At 38.2% G+C, this 18,701-nt stretch overlaps 1 protein-coding gene across 1 annotated transcript; it reads left to right on the top strand.

The window, feature by feature from the left end:
• The first annotated feature begins 6,224 nt into the window (after window positions 1-6,224).
• Window positions 6,225-18,456, top strand: Pino (protein pinocchio). Its single transcript, XM_034326259.2, has 5 exons — window positions 6,225-6,441; window positions 12,493-12,565; window positions 15,976-16,107; window positions 17,183-17,312; window positions 17,907-18,456. Exons 2-5 carry the CDS (start codon window positions 12,513-12,515, stop codon window positions 18,015-18,017), a joined length of 426 nt encoding a protein of 141 aa, XP_034182150.1. The 5' UTR covers window positions 6,225-6,441; window positions 12,493-12,512; the 3' UTR covers window positions 18,018-18,456.
• The last annotated feature ends 245 nt before the right edge of the window (window positions 18,457-18,701 follow it).

The following is an 18,701-nucleotide window of genomic DNA, read 5'->3' as shown; positions in this document are numbered from 1 at the left end:
AAATTGATTAAGCACAAAACAATATCCACAATTTTCCGAATCGAATCGAATCTACAATTGGCATGCAATATTTTGATCTGCACGAGTTTGAAACGTAAATAAAACTCGCGTTGCAATTCCATCGTGCAATCGTGCCGTAAATACAAAGTCTTTACGGTCAATTCACCGCGGTGAAATGGACTCGTAGCTGACGGGGGTCAGATAAAAGGGTGCTATCAAGGATCGTTACTTCTCTAAACAGCATTACAAACAATTGCCCGGCTGCGAAACGTTGCACGTGTCTCTTTTGCCGGGGCAAAATATCTAGCAGCCTTTGTCGATGAGAATTCTTAAGTGGTACCAGTTCGAGCCAGTCGTAAGGAGTCGAATCGTCGCTCGGTGACGTTAATCAATCAGGCCAGGTCCCGAACCGATCAGTTCAGAAGACCCGGCCAAGGAAACGTAGATCGTACGATCGTTTAACCCGTTTCAGACGCTCGGGTCATCCGAACGAGATCCCCAACAGTTAGAATTTTCTTCTAATCATTTTACTGCGACCGAGTTCTAGCGGAAACGCTTCGCGTCAAAGATCTTAAGATCTGTCGATTTAACATTGAAAATCTTGAGAATTTAGACTATCTGTCACTTTTGTACAGGTCAAACACTTAAGAGTTATCGAAAAAATTCGCCACTGTGTTTAGTGGGTCAAAATCTCTTCCGGTCTGATCGGAGATGGCCGAAAAAGGGTTAGCTCTAAAGCGAATCTCGCTCCAGTTCACTTCAGCTTGTTTATAACTTGATGATATTGATTTTGTATACGTGCTAAACCGTGATTCGATGAATCGTGTGTACTTATCAGCGTTAAAATATCTTTTCACGCAGGAAGAAAGGTTGTTGCAGAAAATCACGGATGAGAGAATACGCGTCGCGAGTCACGAGACCGTCGTCGTTCACGCGACGTTATCATATACTAATACGGAATAATTATGTCACGTTATCTCGGCCAGCAATGTAGCAGATAGAACGTTTTGTTGCATCTCACGTTTGAACAACGAGGCATGTGATATTTGTATAGGAATCAGCCGCTCCAAGGTATGCAAACGCAGTTAGTAACTCATGGTTCATCGAAAACTCGCGGAAATGTCATTGATTTTTCTGTTAAATGACCATTTTAATACAATTCATTTAATAGAATTTTAATTTACACAGATCAAAAAATGATTTTAGTACAAGTACCTGCCTGTCAACAAGCTTCATTGTAGTCAGACAAAGGATTATTAAACGCTATGCAAATTGCAGCGTATCGAGGGTATTTAATGAACGCAATTCTTGCGTCGTCACGATTAATCAATTTCGCGGCACAATGTGCGATTTCCGTGTGACGCGTGCGAACCGGGGATCCCACGTGCAAGTATCAAAAATAATGCGACACTGACGTCAATAACGCGTGTACACGGAAAACTTGATTGTTATTTCCCTCTGTGCGAAAGGTAAATTAATTTTTTCTAATCTTGTTTACTATTAAAAGCCTTGGAAATTATAAAATTTCCAAATCGAATTGGAACCGATCATTCGAGAAAATTTAACATTCAGCATGATCGATTGAAATCTTAGAAAAGCGTCATTAATAACGCGGCTATGTTGATAGTTTCTCGGAATCGAGACGCGTTAAAACAATAAGTTCGTGCGTAAAACTTCGAACAAAGTCAATAAGCGTCAAAGCAACCGGTCGATGTAATTACTTCGGCTTCATTTTAAGCAGGCATAAACATTATCCATTAGAGAAGCGTGTTTGCGCTTTTACGCGAGCAGATTGTGTTTGCGTTATTCGAGAAATTTACATAAGTCAGTAACCTAGCGGCTGCGTGACGCGATAATATTTCTGAAACGATTATCGACTAATTGTTCGACGAGAACTCGCTCGTTCCGCTTGTTTATTACGTTTCTAGCCTGTTCCCTTTTAATCGTCCGCTTACGTTTCACTTGTCGGGAAATTAAAATCATGAAAGAGAACCGATTTAAACTGGTTCGATTCGAACGAAGAATATTTAACCTTAGAGGAAAAAATAGTAACAGTGAACGGAGGACTTTGAATATGATAATTTAGCGAATAAAATTTATGAAAAATAAAAAGATTTTTCATCTCGAAAGTTCTTCTATACGCTCATTGTCAAGTTCAATAAATTAAAACACGTGGAGCGATTCGATGTTTGAAATCAGAATAAAGGAATCCCCTCTCGCTACGTTTTATTTTGATCAAAACTGGCTCGTGTACGACACGTGTTAAATTCGACCCCATAGAAATCCGTGCGATTCCACGTGCGCGTCATTTTCACAGCGACTTTCCATCCCCGAAATCGGAGCATCCCGCAAATTACCCCTACACGCGCGCTTCTACACGTCCACCCACGTCTGACTGAATAAAATCGCGGGGAAAGCTTGTAAAGCGGTAAAACCTACCGTAAGAATCCCTGGGTCGTTTCTTTGTCGTTTCAGACTGGACGGGTTATTAGTCTGAAGTTCGTAATAGCGAAATTTCAGTGAAACGCATGGGCGTTAGACACGTGCGATCGTACCTGACGTTTATTTATGTCCTTCTATTTTATGCAACGAACTATAGTCGACCTGTACTCACCTATTATAGTTCGTTACTCTTGCTCTAAAGTTACTCTTATTCTATAAATAAGAACGCTTAGTCACTTGGTGCATAGTTGGTTAGCGTACTGGGTGCGCAAAGAAGTTGGGGTCAAACTTTGACAGCCTGTGGTATTCATATGAATAAACAAAGTTTTAACGAACATGGGTAACAAATTGTATGTAGAAAAATATGCCCTGTGGCTCGGGGATCAGAATACGGCCACGGTAATCCCTGCCTGTCGTAAGAGGCGACTAAAAGGGATAAATAGAGAGAAAAAAATAACAGTATTGATCAGAAATTTAATGCGAAATAAAATTAATTCAAAACTGTCGATTGACATTTCGTTGCGTACAATTTCTCAGCAGATTGAAGGAAGAAGAAAAAGTGGCTGAAGGGATATCTCACCTGTGAATAGATTAACCTTTTCCTCGGCGTGTCGGTGTTCGCCGAGGAGATCCGTGAGATCCGTGTCGCGCAGGTGAAAAAGTCACGAGTCATGGGAAGATCAATGGGAAAAAACTCATTCATTCGATGTCTGTTCTTAGATTCGTCAGGTAGACTAGAACGTGCTTTATTCGTGTAGTGTGATGTACCGCTCTAAATTTGGCCCGCGAAACTGGCTGCAATTTTGCACGCTGACATTAATACGGTTCTAGTATTGAAATATTAATTATCGAATATCGAATGTAAATATTGAACGGTGATTTGATAGATTTTGAGATAAATTTGCAATTATATTCGGGAAGGAAGAAATTCTCTCGATCGCTTTGTGAAAAGAAGCGTGGGTGATATATGGAGATGAATTCCAACAGCACTAACGGAGAAAGTTTATCTGTTTTCCATCTGCTTCTCAGTTTATATTATAAATCAAGGAAGCATATCTTGCGTGGTTATTAACCTGTGAATTGGATTCCAAATTCTAATAATAAGATCTCTTGCAATGATTCTTTTAAGAAATTATTTTAATTTTCTAGGTTTAATTACTGTAACTTAATATCTTCGTGTATAATTATTTTTAAATTAAATTACCTCTGTTTTCATTTTATTTTATTCTCTTCGTTCACTTAATCGTACATTCTTATAAGACACTATTATCATGCCGTACCGGTTTTCTTCAGTTCATCTGTTAAATGTTTCTTCGCTGGTGTTCCAGTCGTTTAAATCATCGCGTTGATACTCATAAAGATACTCATTCCTCTGGTGTTGTTTCAAGTTCGATCCGATACATATCACGATCCATCAATCGTGAATCAGACTAAAGCAATTCATTTCTATTCAATCAGCACATCTTTCCTCTTATACAGTTCTGTATCAATAATTCCAAGGCTCCTACTATATCCGATTAATCCAAAACGACGCATCGTTCCATGAATAATATTTGTATCGATTATTCATAAGAAATATATCTTAACAAACGTATTAATAATTCGCGCGTATATTATTCAGTTTCAAAATTAGCGACTGGTATCATCCGACTTTCCTTGAAATCATTTCCACTATTCGAATAAGAATCAAAGTCATCGGGAGTAGAATTTCAATTTTATCGCTTTGCTACAGAATAAAAAAATTTGCAAATTTTAATGTTACGCCTCGGACGGCGGACCACGGAGAGAGTCCCAATCGTAAAACGATTATCCAACAGTGTTACTTAACGAAAATACAATATCGAGCATATTATAGATTAATATTATTCCAGAGATCGGTATTTTTGATGTTACGAAAAGCATTTGCGATGCATTGTCTGCACTTTCACGTTTTTCGTGGCCGGTTACCATTGTTCCCGACTTTTTGGGCCCGAAGCGAACGACGACGATCGATTCCCAGAATCTTGACCCACCCGAAAACCACTTTGGAAAACGCATTTCTTGGAAAAAGTGGAGGAGCGCGGGAATCGAAAGTAAACATGGCTTTCGCTTCGAAAAGAAAAAACGAGTAAAAGCATGATTTCGTATAATTCTTTTAACATCGATCTTTTTTTTACCTCTTCCTTGTTGTTTTCGGTGTTAATTTAAAACTTGCGCATTGGCTGAATCGAAGGACAATGAAAGTCAGAGATTCGACGCATTAGACTGGTTTGAAAAACAATTTCGACTCGGTGTTTACGGAGGAAACGAAGAAAATGAATATTTACATTGGAAACGATTGCAATTTCGGTATTGCGTTCGCGAAGAAGCAAGGTTCAAAGGACTCGATGAAAGAATTTTTTCACGTTCAAAGTTCAAACGAATCGATATTGCAAATGAAACGTAATTTATCCTTCGTTCGTTTATTTCGACTTAGAAGACTTAAAAACAGCAGGAAATCGATAGGTAGTGTAATTACGACGATGTTGAACTGAGAATCTCTGTGCTTCGCTAATCTCGAGAGGTGTCTCTCGACGTATGCCCGCTTATGAATGTAACACCGAGGGCGGTGACTGACATTTTTACGTTAAAGATAAGCCTACGCGTTTCCTTTTTTCTTCTCCGCATAATTTGGTGGGGTGTGACAACCGCCTTTCATTTCCTGGGCTTTTTGTACCCCTGCTGCGTGGGAGATGAATCGGTATTCAGTTGCATAGTTTCACCGTTCACGACTGCATCCATAAAAGACTTTTCATTCAGTCTCACACGCGAATACCTTTCGAACAAACTCGTCGAACGGCTAGAATAATAGCAACGTTCGTTAGATTTTAACAATGTATCCCGGAAAATGCATCGTTTAGTGCATGCATTTTAATGGATGCGTTTACTGGAAACAGTACGCTTCTTGGATCTTCTTAATTAGTATCACGTAATCTCTTGTGGTTTGAAAAATTTTTTAAAGTTATGTAAGGAAACCAATTACTCCCGCGACTGGATTATAATTTCTTGTCTATATATAGCTTTATAAAAATAAATGTAAATATTTTAAATATTAAATTTAAATATTTTAAATATCTCTACATAGGGTAATCTCTATACGTATGATTGACTCTTTTTCTAAAAAAGTAGAAAATACAATGCGTTTCTTACATAATGATCTATAATTCTAATCCTATATTTAAAATTTAGAAAATTAAAATAATATCAAGTACAGAATTAAGTTAGAATTATATTTCTTTTGTATAAAAAATGTAATTAAACTGAAAAGCATTCCCTTGAAATACTTCAATCTTTCCTAACATGATTTATAAAATATACCATTTGTTTATTTATTCAAAGACTCCAGTGTTTCATTGTATAGTGAAAACGACGTTATATTTCTTTCTTGCGTTTATTAAAATCTTACGTAAATGTATACAACGATTGAATAAGTGTATTTTGTGCTCTTACTGAAACACATGCAAAAGTATCTAACCAAGATATGATTGGTTATCGTAGGAACCCAGTCATTATTTATTTATCAACATGCGCTGGTACACGTCGGCGCCACGCGCGGAGAATCCCTGCTCCCGTGTGCCTGTGCACGGTACACGCGTATTAATACGCACACAGTAAAACGCCTGTCACGCACACAGTTGCCCTGGGTTGCGTAGATGGGGCTTTTCTGCCTGGCTTTCCTCTTTCCCCACTCCACCCCTTCCCTTCGCTGTCCGCCAATCACCGCGCTGCCCAACCCACACCGCGGTTATATAAAGATCCCGTGCTACCGCGGGTACTTTCAGTCAGATTCGAGACCTCGTAGCGGTCATATCCTTCGTTTCTATCAATTTCGAATAATCGAACAAAACGAAACTTTGTAACCGTTTTCTCGTCGAGATTCGACATTTCGCATTTTGAAAGTTCGTAAACCAGTGAAAGACAGTGCGTCCACTATTTGTGCTTCGTCTGCCGTCCAGTTTTCGAAGATATTTACTGCGAAATGTAAGTTAAACAATTTGCATATTAACTTTGTTACGTTTCACGAACGTATATGTTGGCATGTACGAGAGGTGTGCGCGAATGTTTGATGTAGACTCATCGAATGGAATGTAAACGGTACAAAAGTGATTTCCGATATGATGTTTGTAACGAAACGTGGATACCTTGTTTTTAGTGTTCGCTCATGCTTTCACCGTGTTTTTCTTCGAAGAAAGTACGTCGGAAGCATGAAGCGACTTTTATTGACTTTGTTTGTTTAACATTCCCGATAATCGTCTCGGAGATGTCAAGTATGAAAGTTTGCTTTGTAGGAATGATAGAGGATGATTTTTGATTTTTAAAGCGAACAAACTAGCGTAGCGTGGGAATCAATACTCTCTCCATCGCATCGCGTCGTTGAGTCGTGTGACTAACTTCAGATTGCTTCTTCCTTCTGACGCCCCAACGGTCGTTGGAGCGTGCATCGACCGAAGTTTTTGACCGTTCGGTGTCGATGATCTAAAGATTCTCGGGTAGACAAATTGCTCACCGGTTCGAGCTTGAAAATTTAGAATCTTAAGTTTCAAGATCAGGTCTTTTAGTCGCGAAATGAATATACGGGGGCGAATGATTAATATTTTCTAAGGCGTCGTCGTTGATACGGGACAAACGAGGTCACGTTTCAATGTTGGTTGCACTGTTTGTTTGTGTAAAATACTTGCTGGAAACCCGTTACGCCAGTCGTGTGACGGTGACTTCCAGGGACGGAATTTTAATTTCTCAATCCTGTTAACGCTTCGCTGCATTCCTCACCGTTTCACTCATGCGTGTCGCCTGCGAACATTTTGTCGGACGCCTGTGGACACTATAAGGAAAACACCGTAACGCCGAGTTAATTCTCCGTGCAGCAATATTTCAGTTCGAAACACCACGTATACGTATCTCAATAACGGATCTCCGTTCCCGGTCAACAGTCGCTTTAGCAGGAAAAAGAAAATAATTTGAATAATTACAAGGAAAGTATTTTGCGCAACAACGAAGCTGCGACTTTTGAACAGGAATATGCAACCTGCCGCTTCAAATTCAAATTTCCCGCCAGATCTCTATAAAGCATTTTTTTAATTTTAAGATGAATAAGAAATTATACCATGCCGAATTTATTTTATTACAGTACATAATAATATAACAATCACTCTTTTTATTATAATAATTGTAAATTTAATATTTTGTACATTACTAATTTTCTTTTTTTAAATCACTCAAGAGACTTAAAATTGCCCGGGTAGTTGCAACTTTGTTACCCTCGCCGTATCTAGTGGCGATGACTTAAAAAGGAAACCGTGATCCACTGCCATCCCATACACAACTCGGTACATTATGCAATCGAAGGTCCTCGCAATGTCGTCGCTCTGCGGCAATTTAAATATTGCAATTACATAAAGTCTCCAGAATCATAGCTCGCACGATTTTCTTGTTCCGTGACGAGTAACGATACTCAGCTGTTCCTTTATAGAAAAAAAAAAACAAAACTTAAATTATTCTTTAATTGCAATATTCATTAGCAGTTATAATCAGTAGATAATGAAATACATATGTATTTCTGAAGTCACTTTCAACCTTATTCCCATTTTCTAAATGCATCGTTACACGCCTTTCATTGCCCTGGGTCACAGTTGACCCACCCCATTATTCTTGGAGGGTTAACACAATATGGTGTTTGTATAAAGCGGAAAATAATGGAGATTTCAAATTTCGCATCCCGTTGTTAGAGCGACCTGATTCTGCTTTCGTTCTGTATCCACGCATCCGCGTGGGAGTTTAGCCAGAATAGCTAGCGAGGTCGATCGATATCTCGAATTTAGCCCCCTCCCTGTATCTCGAGAGATCGTCACCACCTCGAGGGTTGTTGGCCTCGTTTCAACCCCTCGAGGAATCGGTTGCGTACAGGGTGTCCCGAGTGGCTGTCTGAAGCAACTTGTAAATGAATTCAAAATGCTATCGAGTAGGGGTTCGAATCAGGCATCTAGGTATTTAAAATTAAAATGAAAATTAAGATTACATAGAAGCAAACTATCAGGGTGGAAGCAGATACACAAAACGCACATCCGCTTCCGGTTGTCGGTAAGACATTTCCTTAAGGAAAAAAATTTTTTCTGTTTACTCGAACTTTGTAACTGGGCATTTTCTGCAGTACATAGAAAATAAGCCAGTTTCAAGGTTCCTTTTCCTCAGAACCTACTGCAGCTATCAATTTCAAATTAGACATTGCGTAAACCTTAAAATACATTGAAATTGTAGATGCAAATCGAGATCGCTTAATATAAATATATCTACCAGTCTGGTGGCATAAAGGTTACGTATAAATATCACCATCGTTTTCCAATGCCATTCTCAATCAATATAATTTAAATTACAATGGATTAAAATTGGCTCAAAGAATCATTGTTTCGATCTTCTATATTTTTCAAACGAAGAGCACAAAGGAAGATTCTTTTTTTCAACCTAGATTTGAAATTCGCATCTGCACTTGTAAAAGTAATCCACTAAAGTAGGTCTAATTAATTTGTGAAAGTGTCGAATGAAATTATTTCAAAATCTAGATGATTTATTTCGCCCTTTCTAATTTATAAATTATTTAATTGAAAAGTAAATGATAATACGGATCCGCAGTCCATGAAATAATCGCAACTTCTATTTGAAAAATACGGTTGAAACTAGAAATAGATAATTATATCAGTCTCAGTTGAAAATTCGTTCATTTGCAATGCAATCTAATGGAAGCTCGTTCCCATTACATGTAAGAAGAATCCAAAAGATTTCAACAAACGATCGTACATTTTTCCATTAACATTGAATCGAACGAGTTGCCTATAAAACATGCATGTGAAACTAAACTATCCATTATTCATGCCACAGAGCTAGATAAAACAAGCGGTGGGGAAAAAAGGTAAACGTTAATTACCTCGGAAGGAATTACCAATTTGACTCGTTTGAAAAATCCAAGCTTTGCGAAACGATCCCCGAGACTTCAATATGTAGTTCTTTTCCTATCGTACAACACCGAGGGGGGTATCGATTGTTCGCGCGTTGAAAAGAGAACAAAGAATAAAGAAACGCGCGCCAAGCCGGATAAGAAAGGTTAAATAGAATCGCGGGGCTCTCTGGGTAGGTTTGTTCTTCGTATTCGAGGACGCGTCGAAAATTCAAAGTTAACCAGCGCCGACCTCGAGGAAAGTCTACTTCTCGATGCATGGCATAGTAGCCTCGCATACCCTTTTCCTTCGGGCTCCCTCTTCTATTCTCGGGGTAGCCTGAGAAAATAAAAATACGGCATCGCGTGGCGGAGGCTCCTTCCAACTATCCTCTTGGGATTCTTGCCAACAGTTCGCGAACCCGTTTTCCTCGTAAACTAACGGGTCAAAACCGGCGAAAGCGTTTCTTCGAGTTAATCTTAGATACGAGTCACGCGAGGGCCAGTAAAAGGTGTCGAAGAGGGTTAATCATGCGGTAAGCAACCTTCGAAGTGGCTGTTTCTAGGCATAAAACGAACAGATCCTTTCGATCTTTGGTAGTTTATTTAGTGTCTAGGGGAAAGCGGTCTTGGGGCTGATCTTAAACCCCAGTCACGCGAAGGAAGCGAAATGTGCTCGAAGGGTTAATCCTGCGGTAACTAACTTCCAGAGTGAAGACATCTGCGTTTAGAGCGAACGAATATTTTTGAAATTGATAGTTTAGTTTCAGGCTATGTTAAGTACAAATTTTAAGAATTTGCAACATTGTTGCTAATCGAGAGGCCGCGCTTCTGGAAAAATTTCGACTTGCAACATTGTCGGACGCCGAGAAATTCCGAATTTGTTCAATTGCGATCAGGTGCATTGCATCGCATCTTATGCAGAAAAATATCGCATAATACGTCATAATCTTCCTATATCCAATATAGTCTCTACGTCACTGTTTCATTCTATGCACCCTTTAACTACGTCACGAGTAATTTTGCCTCGCTCAACGTTTCATTGAAAATTTCACCCACGATTAAACTTTTCCCGTGCAATCATCGGAAATCTATATCGAGCCGATGAATTGAAAGAAGCTTGCAAAATCAAAGATTTCACGCTGAATTAATTGACAAAGCAATCGAGGCGTTCTCCGATTGCAAAAGTAAAAATTTCCTAGCTGCAACGATTGATTGCGAAAATAGAAATTCAGCAGCGTTGGTTGCGTTACTGCAACGGGTAAAGGGTAATGATCTTTTGCCGCTATAATCATCGGTAACGTTTGATTCAAATAAATGTTGAACGATTGTATTATTGCAACAGCTAATGATAGCCTTCGAAGCGTTTGATTATAAAAATAAACTTCAGAAATTCAATGATGTAAATCAACCTTGATACACTTATATAAAATAATTAATCCGAACGTTTAAGTTCGACATAAAATCAAGCAATATTGTGTTACCAATGAATTCTTAAATACAACTTCCAATATGCCTGCATTTATATAACCAGAAAGGGGGGATGTTGTTCTATTAAAAGCAGTGATTTTATCGATTTAAAGTTCCCTTATGTATAATTGAAAACGTAACGCACGCGGCTATAGAACGATACTTGGTTTTGTATTCTTACGGTTCAAAATAATCGCAGTATTTTTAGAATCAACTATTTTTACAATTGTGTTACTGTTGCTTTTAGAAACGACGCATTGACACGCGGGGGATATCCCCTTTAATGTTCCTTTTTCCCCGCCTTTATTTGCATGTATTGAGATTATAATTATAAGGTTGTGAAAGTTTATGCAAATATGTTCTTTTTTATCTTAATAATTTCTCTTTTAAGTTGGAACTCGTAGAATTTGCTTGTACTTTGTATACTTTCTTGTGTCATAAATGCATAAATATTTACAGTCTAATAATGCTTTCTTTTTTATATGCAAGAGATAGTAATTTTGCAACGATATCCTTCTGTTTTTATTTCTATTTTAAGAATAATAATCTTAATATGTATTCTCATTAGCGTAATTATTTTTCCGAATTTCTTACAGCGATCCTAAAACGATATCACTAATTGAAAATAGATGAATAGAACAATCGTCTAAAGCTGTTCAAACAAACGACGACGACAGATGTCTGTCCATCTCGTTTTACGTAAAACGCGGAAACGCAGTTAACGTTTCGTAAACACGTGTCACTGTTAGATAATGAATCGATTTCGGGTTCATTGATCGACGGATCTGTACAGAAAACGTTGTTGAGGAGGAAATTAGGCTGCTCTGATAAATGGAAGTTGCATTTACTTTCAACTGGATAGAATTACTCATAGTTGCTTACAATTGTGCAAATCCAAACTACGTTCAACCCGTTTCCCTTTTTCGTCTCTTTCCATTTTCCAAACGAGAGCAAAATTGCAGTCGCTTGCGTAAGCGTTTTATCTCGACGTTATAGATCCCCATTTCATACGATCTTCTGAATTAATAAATGATAATCTTTCGAACTCTGATCTTGATCATTGTAATAAAATGTAACATGATGTAAATTTCAGTAATATTTTAAAACTAGTTAGTTAATTAGCTGACAACAAAGATTATTAAGCTCTAAGAATATTAATTTCTTGCAAGAATTATAAATTTTGTATTACTAACATGTTTTATGGTGTATCGTTTCGCAAAGAAACATTTTCGTTTTCCATCTGTCTAACAGATTATACAATCTGTTACAACAAGTGGGCTCTTCACTTGGTCAAAATAAAAGATTCAGAGCATGTCTCGCAATCGCATTGAGCTTTCTTCCTAGGGAGAAAGTAAAAGTGACCGTGTTGTTCCGTGCCAAGGCGAGATACGGTGGTGAAACTTATCGTGGTTGTCCTTCGCGGTTCGCGTTCGTGTGCCACATATGTACCTACTACATATTCTTTGATTCGTTTAGCGACTTTTAAACCTTTCCACCGTCAGGGAAATACCAGTATCAGACCTTGGATTACATAGGAGAATTCTTAATCTGGGATTCTCCTGGAACACGTCCTTGTATCACTTGCAATTATACTCTATTTTTATCTTACAATTATTCCCTTCTTTTTGTTTCAGTTATAACTCATCAAAACAACATGTCTGTAACTACGTCTGTACAACCTGCTACCGAGAGTCTCTCTCGCCATGGGTAAGTTATTTTCTTCAATTTTCCAAAAGTATATTTAACTTTAAGTAGAGCATTCTTTCAAGTCCTCTGAACATCTATTGATTTACTTTTTCCTCCTCGATAAACATGACAGAGACACGTAATACTTAACTCACAAAAAGGTGTGTATATTATAACACTAGACGCGGAGACACAGCGAGGTCGATTTGCAGAATCACATTATTAGAGCTGCATTATTCGTGGAAGTCTAGTGCTTTGACGATGTGGCGCCTGCACTTGTTACACTGCTGTGCCTGAGAAACCACGAAGGACGACGTTCAGAGAAGTATCCGAGTCAGATTCGAATTTGTGTAACTAAATTACTGCAGTTTTACATATCCCCGTTATATGCGAATAGTTTCAATTAGTCTTCTTTCTTTTTCCAGGAACAATTTTTTTTTTTTTTAAACATTTCTTGCCTTGAATATTATATTGCAGGTTGAGTAGAATACACCTATTGAAATACAATCGCTCCAGGTTCTCTTACTCCGCTAGGAATTGATACACAGCGATATTTTAACATAGGGAGAGAAACCTCGACCGAGATTCGAACCCGGATCTGTTTTACTCGTCGACCAACAATTAAATTATTCGGGTCATCGTTGATTTCTTTTTCTCGAGCCCCGTATTCGTTGTATTTGCGTTCTTTATCTTCAGTCTAAAAATGATACATAGATTTTTGTCTGCAACCGTATCAGATCAACTAAAACCTCTTAGTTAAATTTATAGTCAGTGCAGACTTTTCTCCTAGCCTCGTCTCCTTGTTCCCTTTTCTTCTTCGACTACTTTATGGTTTCCTATTTCTTGTTAAGAATAAACTGTTGAAATGGTAGCTCCCTGCCATAAATTTTCCTTAAGTGCAACCATAAGAGCTTGGCTCAGGCCAGGATCTTCTCCATTTCCTAAAATAAGATGTAACGTTTGTTGAAACCAAGCGAAACTATAAATACTGTAGAATTAACCCACATAATTCGGAACGCAAATTTTACACTTTGTTCAAACGATTCCTACGCAGTCGCCGTTTTTCTCACGGTTCGAAGCGTGAAGAATTTCGTTCACTTCATCGCGGTTAATTAACGTTTAATGTGAGCCGGAAATTCTGGAAATTGCTGCGTGCCAGAGGTAGAAGAGAGAGAGAGAGAGAGATGAGCCGAGTAAAGTGATAGAGAAAGAAAGGGGAGAGAACGGTTTAATCCTTTAACCTATACGGTCACGTTGTTCCACGGTTAATGATGTGCGCGATGCGTAAGTTAATTCCACGTGCACAGCGTACAAAGGGCAGCGATATTTGCCTACGCAATCTTGAATAAAGGAAGCTCGAACGGTGTTCCGATTTTTGCAAAAATGCGTTCAAGCCTGATTTATAGATTATTACATTTCTCTAACGCAGGGCCGGCTAAGGGTTTTTTTTGTGGCCCGCCAAGATAGAAAAATCCTCCTTGAACCGAGATTTCCTTCCCGTGCGCGACAAAAGATTCGTCTCGTATTTAAATAAATTGAATAAAACTAATGAATGCAAATTTTAAAGGGTGCGGGCCCTCCCGTTAACCTCTTCCACCCCTGCTCTAACGCAATCTACCCTGAAATTTATCCGTGCTGTTTATTTTATGCAATTATGTAAGGGAATTGAAATTTTTTAATCAATTACAAGGCTAAGAATAAGCTCAAGGGTAAAGTCTGATTGATTCTCTGCAATTCTCGTTCCGTGAAATCGTTGACCATTGAAAAATCGTCGAGAAAAACGAGCTTAATGCCTCCTTGTTCTCGTTAATTCCAAGATTTGCGCGTCATTCCGCTTCGCACACGCGCGTGAAACTGCGCAAACCGTTTATTACGTGCTCGTTCACGTTACCATCACGTGAAAGGAACGTTTTCCTTCCTGATTTTCATATCTGCATATCTTACCATAACGTATTTAACATAGACGCGGCGATGGTTTAACCGAACACCTCCAGTAGCTTTGGAATTTGAATTTCATTCAAAATTAGACGTGTCTGAAAGTTACAAGCCTTGAAGATCTTGATCTTTCATAATTAATTGATCGTATCAGTGTTTCACAAGCAACTAGGAAAAGATAATATCGTATTAATACAATGTAGGAAGTAATTTATATAGAAAGATTATTGAATATACATTTGGTATACGTCAGGGTCGGCTCTGAGATTTCGCGGGTCCGAAAAAGGGCTCCTTCATAAAAAAAAGTAGCTCAAATAAAATTTATAAAATTAATATTAAAACTTGTATAACTAATTTGGATTTTCATTCTTAGACACAAAATCGTCTTATGGGGGCCCTAGGCCCAGGGCCGGCCCTGGTATACGTACTTCTTACGTCTTTCAAGATACAATCGCATGAAAATTAATCTCCTAATCATAATTTCAACAAATAAGTCGAGACACGATAAGACAGTGGAAAAGAATTCCCCGCGACTGATATCCTTGCTTTGATTATTCCTCCATTATTATCACCTGGAAACGATCGCTTCTCCATTGTCGATTAGCTTCTTTTCCTTTTGCTCGTTGATGGACGCTAAATACCTGAAACGTTTTACGAATAGTGTCACGAATCTGCTAACAAGATGTCAGAAGTGAAATCTTGAACGGGTTTCTCGTAGTTCAAACAGAGAACTACCATACGCTTCTTCAGCTGATTAAAAGTCATAACGGTAAGAATTTATCTTACGTACGAAATCTGTGCATAAACAGACGTCTGTGTAACGGTAGGCTAAAGAAAAAAGAGAGTAGAAAAAGAACCTTGGTGTATCTACCTGATTTCTTCCGGGTTTAACGCACGAAAGTGTTCAAGGCCAACATCTCGATCCGATCTTTCATCGACGGCCCCGTCAGATTCCACCGAAGAGAATTTATGTTTCATTTATCTTTGATTGCTTTGGCAAACTGTTAATCGAAGATCGTTGATAAGATCCTTTAGCTATCTTTTCTTGGAATTTTACTGAATCTCTGTTATCCATTATTCAGTTCACTCTGATTCTTTCTGTAGAAAGGTTACTAAGGTTCTGAAAAAAATTCCAATTAAAAATTTAAAAAAAAAAATGTAATATTCCTGACATCAATTTTGTTACTCATCGTTAGACTGCAGATATTTATGATTACACATGTTTTTATGAAATATCTTTTTTTCTATACAATTGAAAGTATGCTCTACATAAATATCTGTAATTATTGCAACTTTTTTTGCATTATTTAACCCTCGTGATCGGCTGGGTTAATTCACGTGCAGAGAATATCTTGAAAAAATATAGTGACTCGAAGATTCTTGATAAAATCTTACACTCTCACGTTGGTCTCGTGCCGGGACCACAAGAGGGTTAACAAAATGTAATGCAACGAATGGTGTACTAATAGATATCGTCTTTGTTCTGTTATCTTTAGGAGCAATATCTCTCTGTCCTGCTATAGCTCATGCGGGAGCGTTGACGATGGCCTCCAAGGATCTCACCCTCAATACCAGGATACGATCCTTACGATTGAGGAACTTCGTGCTCAACTGAACTCTTGCTTCACGTGAGTTTCGCAGCACGATTCCTTTCTCCTTCGTTTCATGTCTTCATCATCTCGCCAGACTATTGTTTTTATACGAGCTGGGTTAATATACAGGGTGTCTAAGAACTCTTGGGAATAGGGCGTTGCTGGGGTGACTCTGAGGCACCCTGTATATCAAAAGGTTTGCTTAAAGTTCCATGAAATTTTTGCTCGGAGCAAACCTGTATATTGTGTCATTGTAAAATTAACGAAAAAATCTATTTTCTAGAAAGCTAATATTTTACTAACGATTAAAAGTAGAAAGAACAATAATTAATTTAAAAAATAGAATGAAAGCAGAGGTGCGATAATGTTATCTAAACGAGTTATCGCTATACCTAAAATAATCTATGAAATTTCAGACGATTTTTATCATATTACGTTGTAACACGCACTTGTGCGACATGTTTCGCGAGAAGATAGCTTGATAAAAGTGTCGTGACTGATTCAACATCGGCTATCAGAAACAATTAACCCGGCCGGGTCTTCCCTTTATGTAATTTTTAATATAGGCCATTAATTACGCGATTCGCCTTGGGCTATTGACTCCTAATTGCTTCGTGGTCCTATGCGATTTCTCTTGTTGCCCCAGATGATTGAACAGCTTACTCATTGTATACAGAATATTAACACTTAAATGACCGGCATTGAAACAAGAGAAATCTCGTGGCAAAAGCATCTAACAGCAAGAAGTTTGCCCGTTGAACCTGACAATTTTTTATCATGTAAATTTATTTCCATACTAGGATGTGATGGTAATTAAACCTTTGAAAAAAAAAAAAAGATGTAATGCAGGAGCTCGTATGAAAGACATTAAAATGGCCGAGATTGAACTTAAGACATTTAAGACTTACCCTATTGGCTTTACGATTACTTCCACACCGTGATTTTATAATCATAAAAATAGGACATTGAAGGGCTACATTAACTGACATAATCATCTTCTACCGTACTTGACCTTCAGTGTCATTGAACATAATTATCACCTTTCATTCGCATATTTTTATAATTATTTATAAGACGCATTTCTCGATCGAAGACCTTTTGAATTTTCTAGATGCGGTGTCTCGTGGAGCGAAGAACACGTCTCTCTTGATTGCAGCGAATGTGGTGGTTATTCCCTTCAGCGGCCGTGTCCACTTTGTGATGGACGTTGCCGCACCTCGTGGAAACGCGACCTTACCATGGTAAACACCTGTTTTAAATGAGTTCATCGCACCATAAAAAATATGAAAGAAAATCGCTGAAAATATCTATACATTTTACGTATTCCTTATATTCCTAATAATGTGAAAAGTTATAATACCCTCTTACGTAGATCGTTACGTATGTATACATACTTATGCAGAATCTACGCGAAAAGGAATACGTAATGATTGACGTCTGTTCAAATAGGAAAAAAGGTGATTAGTCGTTAAACGAAAGGCTCGATAGACGTCACAACGTGGAACAGTTGCTCTTATCGATTTCGCGAATGGCTTTTACAACAGCTTCGTGTCGCTACGAAGGTCATATTAAACAACTGCTTTGTTCGTGATAAGTTCGATCGTATGCGAACAGTCGATAAGGGTAAGCTTTTAATGTTAGCTTGCCATAGGTGTTTTTATCGTTCCTTCTTTTAAATCGATCAATTCTAGATATTAATCGAAGAAGCTAAAACTTAATTTCATTTGTTTCCCTCAAATTTGACAATATATTGCCCAACGAACACTATCGACCACGGCGAAAGATTTATAAAAATCAATGGAACAAATAAATCGAATATCTATTTTTTATTTCAGTCCCACGCCAGTGGTAAAGCAAGATGGATTGGCGAATGTGGACTGAGCTGTGGCCCTTCCATTGAGGAACCTTTGGTGCCCGCATTGGAAAAATTACGAGCCACCTCGTGAACGGTGTTCAACGACGAATGCATAGAAAGACGTCGTTGCGATCTACCGTCAACCATGCACAAGACTTAATCCATCACCATCCATATAGCGTCACCCCACCACCATGTGCGAGTCGGAAACGTGTGAATGTGGATATCTGGATGCATAAATGATATATTATGTTCCTGTGGAGCAAGACCGGACAAGTACGGATATCCGACAGTGAAAAAAAGAAAACCGTTCTTCTCCCGCGTGGCTTCCTTTCGAAGATACATTATCACGAACGGGTTGATTGGCAAGAGGAATCTTAACAGAGCTGAAACGAACGTCGCCGTTTTTGAATTAATGCGCCTCCTGAACTGACAATGGAACGTCGGTACTTTGGAAAATGCTGATTTTCTTTTGATTCGTCGCTGGAGTTGGAGGAGTTTTATCTGAAGAGTTTTTTTTTTTTTTTTTTTTAACATCATTCTTTAACTGGAAAAAAAAAATTTATTCTCTAAAAGCCAGCAGTTTCAAAATAATCAGAATGTTCAAGTTGTCGAAGTTCCCATATAAAGCGAAGACTCACCACTATCACATGGATTTTTCGCTATAGGCTATAGTTTCATCGTAAATTGTAATCGAGAAATTACAATTACAAATTTTCTTTCGCTCTCATTATATCATCGTTAGTCTCGGATTCTATTTGGTTCGAAATGTACA

Source organism: Osmia lignaria, chromosome 3 (genome assembly GCF_051020975.1).
Source record: "Osmia lignaria lignaria isolate PbOS001 chromosome 3, iyOsmLign1, whole genome shotgun sequence".
NCBI lineage: Eukaryota > Metazoa > Arthropoda > Insecta > Hymenoptera > Megachilidae > Osmia > Osmia lignaria.
The sequence above is the reverse complement of the archived record's forward strand: the minus strand, read 5'-3'. Positions and strand labels throughout refer to the sequence as shown.